The following is a 15,473-nucleotide window of genomic DNA, read 5'->3' as shown; positions in this document are numbered from 1 at the left end:
CTTCAATGAAGACACATTGATTGATTGATTGATTGATTTGCAGTATTGATATTCCGCTCTTCTCACACCACAGGGGACTCAGGACGGATTACGATGCACATATACATGGCAAACATTCAATGCCATTAGATATACAAGAGGCAATTTAACATTCCAGCTTTTCCAGCTTCACGATAGTATGCTTGGTTCCGGCCACAGGGGGAGCTGCCACTTCACCATTCACTTGTGACACTGGGTCCTTTGATGGAGTACTTCCTCATTCGTTTGCACACTGCTGGAAGGTTTTATGGTGTCATAAATTAGTTAAATTATCCTCCCCACATATAGCAGTACCTAAATTCCCCACTTGACAGATGCAACTGTCTTTTGGGCTACATAGGTCAACAGCAAGCTAGACTATTAATGGTTGGGAGTTTATTCCAACCTGGGCTGGCTTCGAACTCATGACCTCTTGATCAATAGTGATTCAATGCAGCTGGCTATTAACAGGTAGTTAGTCAGAAGTAGCCCTGCATCATTTGTTGAGCTTTGGCAGACTCTGTTCCAGCAGTGTACCAGGAGCACACTAAGATGAGGAAAACCACCCATCTGATGAGGTGGTTAGTGGGCAACAAGTTAAAACAATGTGATGCAGAAGTTGAAAAAGCAATGGGATTGGGAGCTGCATCAGAAGAAGTACAATGTCTAGACCAAGGGAACTAATGGTGTCCCTCTATTCTGCTTTAGTCAGGCCTCACCTAGAATACTGTTCCCAATTCCAGGCACCACAGATCAAAAGAGATATTGACAAACTGGAAGGTGTCCAGAAGAGGATGACTAAAATCATCAAAGATCTGAAGACAATGCCCTATGAGGAGTGGCTTAAAGAACTGGTATGTTTATCTTGCAGAAGAGGAGGCTGAGAGGAGACATGATAGCCATATATAAATATGTGAAAGGGTGTCACAAGGAAGAGGGAGAAGGCTTGCTTTCTGCTGCCTTGGAGACTAGGACACAGAGCAATGGGTTCAAATCGCAGGAAAGAAGATTCCACCTGAACATTAGGAAGAACTTACTGACTGTGAAAGTCATTCATTACTCGTTATAATATTTATATGGTTTTTTGTTTTATATGCTTAACTTTCATATAGTTTAATATTGATTGTGACATTCTTGAGTTATTTATGTTATTGTCTTGTTATAAACCACCCCAAGTCCCTTTGGGAGATGGGGCAGAATATAAATAAAGCTTCATTCATTCATCCAGTGGAACTTTCTGCCTCAGAGTGTGGTGGAAGCTCTATTTTTGTAGCCTTTTAGGGTCTGGATTGCCATTGTTGGGTATGCTTTGACTGTGCTTTTTCTGCATGGCAAGAGATTGAGCTGGATAGCCCTTGTGGTCTCTTCTAACTCTGTCATTCTATGATTATCTAAATTCTTCTTTGTTCCTCAGCATTTCTGAACTATCCACTTCTTTATGTTATTGTTCATTCGTTCAGTTGTTTCCGACTCTTCGTGACCTCAGAGCTCTTTGTGACGCCAGACCTCCCTGTCGGCCGCAACCACCCCCAGCTCCTTCAAGGTCAATCCAGTCACTTCAAGGATCCCATCCATCCATCTTGCCCTTGGTCAGCCCCTCTTCCTTTTTTCTTCCATTTCCCCCAGCATAATTGTCTTCTCTAAGCTTTCCTTTCTTCTCATGATGTGGCCAAGGTACTTCATCTTTGCCTCTACTATCCTTCCCTCCAATGAGCAGTCGGGCTTTATTTCCTGGAGGATGGACTGGCTGGATCTTCTCATGGTCCAAGGCACTCTCAGAACTTTCCTCCATCACCACAGTTCAAAAGCATCTATCTTCCTTTGCTCAGCCTTCCCTATGGTCCAGCTTTCACACTTCTGGACCACTCTAACAACTACCATGTCAGGCTACACAGAGAAGCTTCTTTACTCAACAAAAATGATATGTGGATGTCTGTATCAGGGAACTTCTGTTCCTTCCTATAAAGACAGCAGTATCTCTTATTGGTTCTTGCTGAACAGAATCAAGCAAGTGTGCACCTTTTTCACCCCTTCCATCTTTGAGCAAAGGGAAGGAAATCACATTTCCGCACAATACGACATGGAGGACTTTTGGTCCCATTACATTACACGTAATACATAATCAAAGCACCCCAATAACATAGTATAACAGATCTGTGAGGATAGAATCATAGAATCATAGAATCAGAGTTGGAAGAGACCTCGTGGGCCATCCAGTCCAACCCCATTCTGCCAAGAAGCAGGAAAACTGCATCCAAAGCACCCCCAGCAAATGGCCATCCAGCCTCTGTTTAAAAGCCTTCAAAGAAGGAGACTCTACCACACTCCGGGGCAGAGAGTTCCACTGCTGAAATGCTAATCAAGGTGGTCAGTTAAAACATTCACACCTAGCTCCAACAGACAAGAGTCCTTTGTCCCACACTGGTCATTCCACAGATGACCCGTACCTTGGGAAGTCTGACTTGGCCACGGTGGTCCGCGCTCACATATAGACTACTGCAACGCTCTCTATGTGGGGTTGCCTCTGAAGACTGCCCAGAAGCTACAACTAGTCCAACGTGCGGCCGCCAGACTACTAACAGGAGTGGGGTACAGGGAGCATACTACTCCTCTGTTGCGCCAGCTCTGCTGGCTGCCAATCGGCTTCCGAGCACAATTCAGAATACTGGTGTTGACCTATAAAGCCCTAAACGACTCCGGCCCAGTTTACCTGTCCGAACGGATTCTCCCCTACAAACCGTCAAGGTTGTTAAGATCTTCGTTTTCATCCCATTTTATTTCTGTGCATTAAAAATGACAGATGGCTGAAATTCAGGGACATTGTTTAAAACTCTTGAATTGACATCACTGCAAATTCCTATCTTGGATGTGCAATTCAATGTGAATTCAGCAATGAAAAGTGACTTCTGAAGTACCAAAATGGCTCATCTAGTTGGAAGAGGGTTAAAACAGAAAAAAGGAGGGAGGTGGGTTAAAAAAAAGAGACAAAACACCACTGTTTATGTGGATTCCAGTTTCAGAACGAACAGGTCTAAACTTGTATTTCATTTTTGCAGTAATTTTTGTCAAAAAATAAACTGGTTTAAGCTATATAGGCCTACCAATGCTGGCAGAAGCCTACTGTACAAATAAATCAAACCCTGAGGCTTAGCTCCTTCATTGCTGTTTGGGGGCCTCTCACCAAGAAACATGTACTACAGCATCAATGTTTACTTTTCATTGTGTCAGACTATCCTTCAAGGTGATCCAAGAAATGAATGCTTTCTTCTTTTCATTTCATTTCAGTTCTTTTTTTCTGCTCCAAAGTTTGCAATTTGGGATGGTAACAGGAACAGACAAATCAATAAACAACGAAAAAGCCACTTTTTCAACCAAAGTATTCTAGCATATCTGGAACAGAAGCATTCAAATTCTTAAGCCACAGTGTGACAGAATGATGCTTAAAGACGTTTCAAAGTATTTACACATTTCAAAGCATTTTTGAAAAGTAGGCACACTTTGTATCTACATGCTTTTAATAAAAGTTAAATGGCCATTTTTATAAGTGCACTAACATGTTCCAGGGTGTGTGCTTGCCAATTACACACACCTCGTGTGTTGACGGATGAACACACACCCTGGCGTGTGTTCTTGCTTACATAGCCCACGTGCTACTTGTTAAGTAATGGAATAAGGCTTGCCTCACCAACTGGCTTGAGCTACCTTTTCTTACCCTGTAGACTTCGAGAAAACATGTATTCGTGGTACTCAGCTCTGCCTCTGGAGAAAGGAGTACTCTGTTTTACAAAGTATTCTCCAAATCTGCATCTTCAAAAGGGGAATCTATAGCCTATTTTATTGCAATAGACTAATAAAGCTATCCCTTCCCATTTTTTTCATGTCAGGAGCAACTAGAGAAACTGCAAGTCGCTTCTAGTGTGAGAGAATTGACCATCTTCAAGGGCGTTGCCTAGGGGATGCCCGGATGTTTGATGTTTTGCCATCCTTGTGGGAGGCTTCTCTCATGTCCCCACATGGGGAGCTGGATCTGACAGAAGGAGCTCATCCGCGCTCTCCCTGGATTCGAACCTGCAAACTTCAGCCCTGCTGGCACAAGGGTTTAACCCATTGCGCCACCGAGGGCTCTTATCCCTTCCCATCAACCCAATCGGCTGTGATTACTTTGCCTTCTTTACCATACCTGACAACAGGGTTTCATAGAGAAAAAAACATTTTTATGTCCTTGTGAAGTATTGCATGCAAATGTAGCTCATCTGTGGACAAACTACAAACTATAAGTTATATGTGCCCCTAGAAGCTTTTATGGCACAAGAGACTACAAGTGAGTATCCTCCATCTGTTTTAGTTGGGCAGAGCTTTAGCACAGCAGGTTAAACCACCAGCTGCAGAAAATCTTGCCAATCGAAAGTTCAACGATTCAAGCCCGGGTTGGGGTGAGCTCCCAACCGGCAACCCAGCTTCTGCTCACTTAGCAGTTCGAAAGCAGCAATGTGAGTAGATAATTAGGTACCACTTTGGCGGGGAGCTAATAAAAGGCGCCCATGCGGACATGCCGGCAATTTGATTGGGAGAGCATCCTAGCAGACTAAACATGAGTGTGGTGGAGTCTCCTTCTTTGGAGGCTTTTAAGCAGAGGCTGGATAGCCATCTGTCAGGGGTGCTTTGAGTGTGATTTTCCTGCTTCTTGGCAGGGAGTTGGACTGGATGGCCCATGAGGTCTCTTCCAACTCTTTGATTCTAAGGAACGGGGTGTTTTTTGGTTGTCACAATTGATCTTGTGGATCTCTTCATGGGGAAATCCAGTCCTCAGAGTTTTTATTCATTCTTCTGGTTTGGTACTGGAAACTGATTTGGCTGTTGATGTGATTGGCTGTCACGATATATTTTTTTTAACTTTATGCTGCTCTGATTTTCCATTATCATATACACTTCTATTGTAAGCACCCTGTCATAACAACAGAGACGTGAATCTTGGCTTGGAGCAGCAGGTGGCAAGAAAATGCCAATATCCTATAGGTAAGTTCTGTCATCACCATTTTGCATTTGCATTCTTGCTAAAATGAAAAATCTTTTCCTTTAGCAAAAGTGCTAACTAGAGTTGTCAGAAGAAACTTCAATAGTTGCCAATTCAGCTTTTCTCGTGTCTTAGCAGTACACACTCTACAAATGGCATTCTTCTGCACAACTACTAATCATTCAGTACATCTTATAAACCCTTGTGTTTGGTCATCTTAACTTGGAAACATCAGCCAGCTAGTCTTTACAGCAAAGGCTACTTAAGAGGGAATGTTGTGTTTACCCTCAATCACATATTTTTTTTATTCCTACCTCATCCAGGGTTTTATTATTTTACCTCGTCCATTTGGCCTGCCCATTCTGTTCGATTTTATATTGTGTTAATTTGCTTTATTTATGCTATTTTGTTATTGTACGTATTTTATTTTGATGCAATTTTTGTTGTCTGCAGTTTGTATTTTATTTTTGCTGTAGTATGCCTTTGGGCTTGGCCACATATTAGCCGCCCTGAGTCCCCTTTGGGGAAATGGTGGCAGGGTATAAATAAAGTTTATTATTATAGCTATAAAAAAGAAGAAGAAGAATGTAGTAAAGGTGTGATAAACTGATGAGGTATTTTTTCTTTCATGCAAATAGGCATGATTTGAGTTTACTCAGTTTTACAGAAAGAATCCATGCATGCATCTATCTGTGTGAAGGAGAGGAAGGAGTTAATTTTAATTTATGTGTATTTGCTTTTATGGACTAAAGCAGCACCATTTATCCCAGCCTTATGGTATAGCTGTGAAAGTTAAAAAATGCAGCCCAACAAGTTTGTCTCCCACCTTGTTTTGTCAGGCAAGTAATAAATCTTAAGTGAAAAAGTCACCGTGCTCTTCAACTGTCACCAGGAAGAATTGCAGGGGGTGGGGAACCAACCCAGCAGCCTCAAGGTTGATTTAGCACCCTCCACATACCCTGACAATTGCAGGGTTGGAATCCAAAGTCACTTCTGTACACCTGGAAATATTTATTTACTATACTTGAGGGAAACACATGCATACTCCACTAAAACCAAATCAGATACCCTTACAAACGTCGAGCATATAAATAAGGAACCTATCTGAGCCAAAGTTTTGCTGAGTTCATGGTACTACATCATGGCATGAGAGAGGCTGCTCTCCCCAATATCCTTGTGGAACAGAGTACTTAATTAAGCTGAAAAATAAGTGGATTCTTAAATTGTCATTCACTATTACCCAAGCAGGACTATTCATTTTCTTGCAACATGCTCATTTTTATTAAGGCAACCATTCCCTTAAGGCATTTTTATTAAGGTAGCCGTTCCCTCAACCCTGTTTTACTCTTTAACAACAACAAAAAGAAGAAGAAATAATACAATCTTTTCATAACATTAAACTTCATTGCTCCAAATGATCTTACCTACCAGTTCTATTAATCAACACTGAAAAGAAAAGAAGAGGGTGTGAAAAACAATCCGACACTATTTAGCTTTCTAAGGATTCTGGAAGCTGAAGCAACATTTATCCACAATGTTGTTGTGGATTCAGCAAAATACTACTCTACCTATTGGTTCAGGCCCAGCCTACTTGAGGGACCGCATCTCTTCCTATGAACCTACAAGAGCCTTGAGATCATCAGGAGAGGTCTTTCTCTCGGTCCCACCACTATCACAAGCACAGTTGGTGGAAACAAGAGAGAGGGCCTTTTCAGTGGTTGCCCCACAGGTTTGGAACTCCCTCCCTAAAGAGGTGCAATAGGCCCCCTCCTTGCTGGCCTTTTGCTCTCAAATTAAAACCTTTTTATGGAACCAAGCCTTTCCTGAAATCAACAATAGGCAATGGCCAGACATATACAGGTAATTGTATGTTTTTGGAATATTATTACGGACCAGCAATATTTTAACACAGCTAAAGGAAATGGACCCTAGAACAACTATTTTAATGGATAACCTTAATGGCCTGAGGGTCAGGGAATTTTTAATGGTATAATAGTGTAATGTTTAAATTTATTAATTTGTTAAACTGGTCTTATATAGTATGTATTTCTGTTTACTTTGCTTATATGATGTTTTGTTGTATTTTTGTGTTATGTAATTTTGTAATTTAATCATTGTACAAACCTTTGCAGGATAATAAATAAATACATACATACATACATACATACATACATACATACATAAAACCTGGGTCTGGATATCTCACGGTTCACCTTCTTACTTACAAACCTTACCTGCCAAGTTATTTACAGATACAGATACAGATACAGATACGTTTTATTGATTAGCCTATTGGCCATATCAAAACATTTAACACATAACACAATTAACACATAGTCATACATAGTCATACATACAACATACAACCCTCAGTATAAAAGGAGTTAAAATAAACAAGCAGTTAACAATATCTCGTTCAGGTCAAATGTCTGCGTCACCTCCACAGTTTAGCCCAATTGACTCTAAATGTGCAATTCTCAGCTGTGTTGCTTTGAATAGAAAAAGGGCTGTTTTGTGTGTTATTTTAGGGTTCTGGCCGGCCAACAAAAATGAGGTTTTAATATATGGGGCCCAGTGTGTTTTTTGAATAATGTATGGTCCAAGGCAATGGTCTCTCTCTTTCTTATACAGCTCACAGTTGAACAATACATGTGTGATATCCTCCACCTCTGGTGCTCCACAAATACAAAATCGTTCGTTGTATGGGACTTGATTAAACCTTCCGTGCTTGTCCACATATCCAGCTGTTCAAAACGAGCTCTGGTAAATACCCTCCTAAGGTGTTTAGGCATTTCTGTTTTTAGATATCGAGCTGTTTGGAAAGTATGTTTAAAGCGGCCTAACCATTTCAGTGAGCCAGCTTTACTGAGGGTAGCAATGTCTTTTTGGCCTTCTATATCCAATACTCGTTGAGCAACTATTTTTGGGTCTAACTCTTCTAAGAGATTCGGATACCAAGTCGGAAGTCCACAGCTCCTAATGTATTTTGTCAGGAGAACTAACCAAGAGGTCTGATGTTGATTTTCTATCTGCTCTAACAGGCACAGTTTGGGGAGTCTATCATTTTCCATGGCCATCAGTTTTGCCCAGTAGTTGTAGGCCCTGATTTTGGATAAGCCATCCACTGTGTGTACTCCCAGTTCTGCTCTTACTGCGGCAGCTGGGGTCGTCCTGTCCACTTCTAGGAAACTTCGCAGGTGCTGTGATTGTGATTGCTCTAATAATGGTACCTGGTTTAGACCCCAAACTTCAGCTCCGTACAAGAGCATGGGAGTAACCTTTGCTTTATATACTTTGAGAAGTGGGTCTAAGGATCCTGGTTTGTTGTGATTTGTCAGTTTAAGTCATTGATTTGCATGTACTCTTGCCCTAACTGAACTTTATTATTTACAGAATTGTTGCTGTATTTTCCACCTTGGCTAGAAATCAGGCCAAGGCAACATTGGTAGGCAGAGTAACCAATTTATTTCCCCTATAAAATGCTGCAGATTGCACTAGTAAAAAAGAAAAGAAAAGAAAAGAAAAGATGATCCCCCCCCCCTACTGTAGTGGAAGGGGCGTTTATACAACCTGCATCCTACACTCTGCCCACTCCTGGTATTTGAGATAGAAGCCAGGTCTTCACTATGGGTACATCCACATGGGTAAATTAATACAGTTTGACATCACTTGAATTGTCATGGCTTAATGCTGTGGAATCCTAGTTGCAGTTTGGTGAAGCACTAGCACTCTTTGGCAAGGAAGGCTCAATCCTTGTAAAATTTCAGATCCCAGGATTCAATAACATTGAGCCATGGCAGCTAAAGTGGTGTCACTCTGAACTAATTCTACTGTATGGATGCATCCTTGGACAGCATCAAAGTCAGGTCCAAAACCTTTTATGTTCCAAGATGAAATCAGAAACCACAGTGCTCTAAAACCCCAGTCAATGTATGCATATCAAAAGCCTGCTAGATTATTTTGACTCCTAAGTCACTTTCCTGACAGCAAAAACACACAAAAAATAGGCAATGAAGAATTTCTTGCCCTCCCTTTGAACCCAATGTCATCTGCCAAGAGCAGCTATGTCATGGTAGCGCCCTGTCTTCAATGATCATGTACTTTCCTCCATAGGAAAGTCTCCTTTAATATTTAACATAATGTGATGTTTAAAAAAATTGAGAAGACATTTGCGAATTGGTTTGTATTGAATTGTTTCCGTTATTGTTAACTTACTTATTTTTTTTCTGTTGCAATTTTATTCTTGTAAGCCACTTAGAATTTGCAGAAGTCTGTGTTCAATACACCCACCCTATCATCAAGCTCTTGTCACACTGCATATCCAATAGTAAGGGGGAAAGTAACTATTTCCTTACTCATTATTAAGGGATTACTTACTTATAGTTAGGTGGAGTGCAGTCTCTTAACTTTATGTATTTATGATGTTGGTTGAGAATCCCCATCCCATTATTTTAAACTTTCAAACAAAGGTACTGTTGTGCATCCTTTTGGGGTTTTTTTGACGTGATAAAGGAAGTATGGCTAACAACTGACTACATTTCTGGGGATTAGTAGGCATAATTTGCTCTAGTAAGCATGGGCGTTTTACTTTTATACAATTCACAATAGATACTTCTACTTTTAAAAAAACAATGACAACACTTGGAAGAAGTGAGACATTGGAAATTGTGACACACACAACACAGCTTAGAATAATTTCCTCTATTTTGAATTCACAAATGTTCCTTGATATACTTCAAAATGCATCAGAAAAGAAGTTTATTGAGGTCAGCACCAGGGAACCGACAGAGGTACTCAAGCCTTAACATTGTATCCTTACCCATAGCACTGAACGTGCATCATGAGTCAAGTAGAGCAAGACAATGAAGAGCTGGAGCTATTGGGTCAGAAACACAACTGTCACATATAGTTAATGGGCCTATCTTCAAAGCAGGTGCATAACACCATGTGAATTAAAAGGGAGAAAGCTAAAAAGAGCCCCCACAAATCTATCGCTATGAATTACGAATCATAATTGAACACAAATTGAGACTGAAAGTTGTATTTGGAAAATAGTATGTCGCTTTGATGTTCGGTGGAACATATAGCGTGCTGTTGAAGTTTCTCGTGCATTATTAAAGCAGAATAAAAAGGGTAGCTGCAATGATCCATGAAAGAGCTGGGCATATTTAGCCTGAAGAAGAGAAGGCTGAGAGGAGACATGATAGCCATGTATAAATATGTGAGAGGAAGTCACAAGGAGGAGGAAGCAAGCTTGTTTTCTGCTGCCCTGGAGATTAGGACACAGAACAATGGCTTCAAACTACAAGAAAGCAGATTCCATCTGAACATTAGGAAGAACTTCCTGACTGTGAGAGCCGTTCAGCAGTGGAACTCTCTGCCCCGGAGTGTGGTGGAGGCTGCTTCTTTGAAAGCTTTTAAACAGGGGCTGGATGGCCATCTGTCAGGGGTGCTTTGAATACAATATTCCTGCTTCTTGGCAGGGGGTTGGACTGGGTGCCCCATGAGGTCTCGTCCAACTCTATGATTCTATGAATAAAAACAAAACCCACAAGTAATAACTTCATTAGAACCTACCAACATTTCACAAAACAGTGGAAACTTTCAGGTCCTCTAGAAATCTTCATCAGAGATGTTCTCAAATAAGTATTATTATTTGGAACACAACAAGAAGAGTCCACAGCAGATAAGACCACTCTGCTGGCTGTTGTATTGGATCACACGTCGGACACTTCCCAAGTATCTAGGACTCAGCCATTACACCATGCTGGAGCTACTTGCTCTTAGCTCAGGACTAAATCCAATGTTAATCCTATCTAGAAAATACCCATTTAAATAAATTGGATTTCAGTTAATTATTACTAAAAAGTCCTGTTTCTTTCAATGGATCTACTCTAAATTTGATTTTAACTTCCTGTAGTCATTGAAGGCAACTAACAGGACCATTTATGTTTTCATCACAGTCTTTGTAAAACCTATGATAGTATAGTCCTGCAACCAAAAGCTGTTAACTCTGCATTCACCACTCAGGTGGAAAATTGAGAACATGGTTAGAAATATATAAAGAATACAAGGACAAAACAATAACCACAATTTGTTCCAGACAAACCAAACGGGGAACATGTTTACAACTTTAGATTAGTTGATTTATGAGGCTCTCAACATGTTGCCAGATGATAACTCACATGTAAGATTTTTCTCCCCCTTTATGAGTACACCCATAAACCTTGCATATTTGAATCTCTTTCATAATCCTCCAGAAGAGCAAAACTTTGATGTTTCTCAAGAGGAAGGATTGAGGTTTTTTTCTTTTGCTTGAGGCTAGAACGTAAAATCTTGTTACTGATTCTGCCAAATCACTCCTTTTTATTTTTTATATCAAAACCAAACTACTTTTAATTAACATTAAACTAAACTAATAACCACACACCATTAAAAAAAAAACCCAGTGCACTGAAGAATCGATTCCAAGCTGCATCAAACAGACTTTTCATTTCCTACCTATAAATTGCATCCTAGAAACCACAAGAAATAATAGTTTGATTCTAGAACAGAAGGAATAAAGGGCATGTTTGAAAATACCAACATTCTGTGTTAGGTAACTAATTTGTTATTGATACAGATTTTTTTAAAAAAATCCCAGGATGAAAGTTTTTTAAAAAGTGGCACTAGAAGTTGATTCACCTGGTTCCATCTAGTGGTACAGTGTCTGTATTGTATCCACCTCAAAAACACAAACAGAATGAGAAAATCTTCCAATTCCCAACCAGACTCTGAGGAAGACTGTGCCTCAGCATCAGTGTTTCAATAGGAAAACTGAGTTAAACAACTGCTTTCATGGGGAATGTGTCAAGCATGACTATTTGACTTTTTTCCTGCTTATGTAGACTATTCAAGGATGAACACAGAACCATCATTTATGGGTTCGAAGTACCAAACATCTCATGTGAACATGCAGCGATTGTCCTTTATGCAAGAACACATTTTGCCCTATTTATTTTCAGATCTTGTGGCACAACGAACAGGCTTTGTTTGGTTGCTTAAACATGAGCAGATCTAAACAGACATTGCACCTTTCATTGACTAGTTTCACTGGTTTCTGCTTCATGCTAGAGTGGAGCTCCTCAGCACGAATGCATCACGGAGCACCATCAATCTAGGGACAATATACCACACTGACATCGCACCCTCTCATTAATCTTCATTTGTCCAATTGCATCCTGTCATTCTTATGCAAATGGAGCACTTGAGGATGCAACTGCTGAACACTGCTGGGATAAGGAGGAATAAGGCTGTCAGGAACCCCAGGGTGCCATCCCAGACCATGCACTATCACTTCTCTCTCAGTCCTTAGGCTTTAGACATCCCAACTAATGTGTTTGACACACAGGTCTCACCCAGCAGGAGCTAAAACAATCCAATTCCACAGCTACACGCATCTTACTTCCTGTTGTGAAACAATCACAGAGTTCCCTGGGGTTGTAACAGCTTCTTCCGTTCCAGCCTGCCATTACAAATAGAGGCTGGAGGCATTATTGATGATGGCAACCAAGGAAAGGAATTTCTTGCCCAGGGAATTTCTGTTTCTCTAATCAGAAGGATGACATTCAACTCGATGATAGCTAAACAACCCCTCCCTCAGATCTCCAGGGATGTTTGCATATAAGAGACTTTTTAAAAGAATAAAAAAGGCAGACTGAATGAGCTTAAATTACCCAACAGAATAAATTTCTTGACTCATGTATTCAGGCCAAAAATACATCAGATGTGGGCTAAATTTCTGTCTGCCTTGAGAAGCTGAAGCCCTCTGCCTTGCTTCTCCATTTCATCCAGTCTAGTTCGCAATGTTGAAAAGCCAATAATGCAAAAGGTAATCAAAATTGGCAGTAGTTTGACTAGAAGACCTACTTTGCATGTAGCACATCTCAAGGACAAAGCATACTAGCTCCAGTAGCAATGCTAGAAAAAATCTACATCGGAGTCCAATGACGCTTGACAAGGTTATATTAGAAAAATCAATTCTCTTTATAAGGCAGCCTATGCTTGAAAATTGACACACCCAGGCAGAACAGAACTTAATCAAACCATACACTCCTCATGAGGATCATATGGTGAATTTATTTCACTGTTCCCATTTTGTACAAGCACTTCCTATATCAACACCACATCATGATTTTCTCCTGCTGGCAGAGATTAATATGGATTGCAAGAAGGGGCACTTACATCAGATCCAATATCCTACTACATGATATGGATACGGATGAGGAACTCTACACAAAAAACAAAGTGCATTCTAGATTTTTGCCCATATACACTGAGTGTGGCAAGTATACAAAATGAAACTACAAGAAATACAACTCTAATCATGTAAAAACATTTCTTAAGCTTCAAATTGTAACAATAATAGAAGTGGTCCCTTGCCCATTCTTTTAAATATCCAGTACTTTTGTTAACATTTCTATTTCTTATTAAATGTAATCTCTAGAAGGAAAGTTGGATTCTTATACATGAATAGCAAAGAAGATCGTCATCTCTTACCTTGTCTATCATATCTGGTCTGTTTGTAGCTGCCAAGATGGTCACATCCTTTAGCTGTTCAATCCCATCCATTTCTGTTAATAACTGTGCCAAGACACGGTCTCCTACATTTCCAGAACTTGAAGAACTAAAGAAAACAGACAAATAAAATAAAACACATAGTGGCAGGCAAGCATTTTCACACAGTATACACAAAATGAAACTTTCAGCTAACCCTAACCCTAAACCTAACCCAGACCTACTCATTCAGCTTAAGCTCAAAACTCACTAGCAAAGCTCCGCCACTTTGAATCCCATCCATGGGATTAAAAAGTAAATAAATATTAATAATAATGATGATAATAATAATAGGATAAAAGTAAATAAATATTAATAATAATGATGATAATAATAATAGGATAAAAGTAAATAAATATGAATAATAATAATGCTATCTGAAGAAAAAAAGTCATGACCTAAATGCCATATACAGGATGAGACCCTTCCACTTTTTGATGGAAGGAGACATGAATACATTTAAAGAAGGAATGGAAAGGTTTGTTCAGAACCTACTTCCTTTTTTATAGAATCACAGAGTTGGAAGAAACACATGGGCTATCGATCCGAAGCCCTATTACTAATAAACACATGCTCAACACGCCCCCAACAGATGGCCAGCTACCTCTGTTTTAAAGCCTTCGAAGAAGGCGATTCCATCCTACTCCCAAGGCAGCATATTTCACTGATGAATAGTTCTTACCATCAGGAAATTGTTCCTAATGTTTAGGTGAAATCCTGATCCATTGCTCTGTGTCCACGGCTCTGAAGCAGCAGAAAACAAGCTCGCTCCATCTTCAACATAGCATCCTTTAAATGTTTAAACAAGGCTCACATCACCTTCATTTCTCTAGGCTAAGGTAAAGGTAAAGGTTTTCCATTGACATTAAATCCAGTTGTGTCCAACTCTGGGGGCTGGTGCTCATCTCCATTTCTAAACCAAACAGCTGATGTTGTTCATGACGTCCAAGGTCATGGGGCTGGCATGACTGCATAGAGCGCAGTTACCTTCCTTCTGGAACGGTACCTATTGATCTACTCACATTTGAATGTTTTTGAACTGCTAGGTTGGCAGAAGAAGGTGGGGCTAACAGTAGGAGCTCATTATGCTCCCCAGATTTGAACTGGCGACCTTTAGTTCAGCAAGTTCAGCAGCTCAGCGGTTTAACCCACTGCACCACCCGGGGTTCCCTCTCTAGGCTAAACATACCCTATTTGCTAAACCACTCCTCTCAGGGCATGGTTTCCTGGCCTTTTGCCATACTCCTATGGGTATGTTCAACTTGTCAATATCTTCTTGAATTGAGTTATCCAGAAATGGGAACTATATTCCAGGTGTGGTCTGCTCAAAGCAGAAAATAGTGGCACTATTATGTCTCAATCTAGTTACTATTCTTCTCATTGATGCAGCCTAGAATTGCATAGGTTTTTAAAACTACCACATCACATTGTTGATTCAAGTTCAGCTTGTAATCTACTATAAGACTGCCACATCTCTTTCACATACACTGTTTTCAGATCAGGTGTCACCCATACCATATCTGTGCATTTAAAAAAAATTCTCTGCCTAAGTGTAGTACCTTACATTCTCTCTCCTGAAATTCATTTTGCTGATTTTGGCTCAGTTCCCAGTTTTGGTCCATTTCCTTCAGCTCCCTAGTTCCCCTACTTGCACCTTTCTTCACTCATATTCTACTCCTACGTTGTAATCTAATAGGTTACATAATATCTGTGCATTTCATTTTTTCTGGCTAAGAAGTTCCTTACATTTCTCCTGGTTGAAATTCATTTTGTTTGTTTTGGTTTTGCTCCCAGTTTTGGTCCATTTCCCTCAGCTCTCTATTTCCCCTACTGGCACCCTTCTGCA

General features: G+C 40.2%; 1 protein-coding gene across 1 annotated transcript in view; it reads right to left on the bottom strand.

Annotated features, from left to right (window-relative positions):
* Window positions 1–15,473, bottom strand: part of AFG2A (AFG2 AAA ATPase homolog A) — a 202,782-nt gene that overhangs the window by 125,047 nt on the left and 62,262 nt on the right. The window contains exon 14 of the mRNA XM_060778966.2: window positions 13,571–13,697. Within this exon, the coding sequence (XP_060634949.2) occupies window positions 13,571–13,697 (127 nt within the window). The remainder of the gene's footprint in view (window positions 1–13,570; window positions 13,698–15,473) is intronic.

This window comes from Anolis sagrei, chromosome 5 (genome assembly GCF_037176765.1).
Source record: "Anolis sagrei isolate rAnoSag1 chromosome 5, rAnoSag1.mat, whole genome shotgun sequence".
Classification (NCBI taxonomy): domain Eukaryota; kingdom Metazoa; phylum Chordata; class Lepidosauria; order Squamata; family Dactyloidae; genus Anolis; species Anolis sagrei.
The sequence above is the reverse complement of the archived record's forward strand: the minus strand, read 5'-3'. Positions and strand labels throughout refer to the sequence as shown.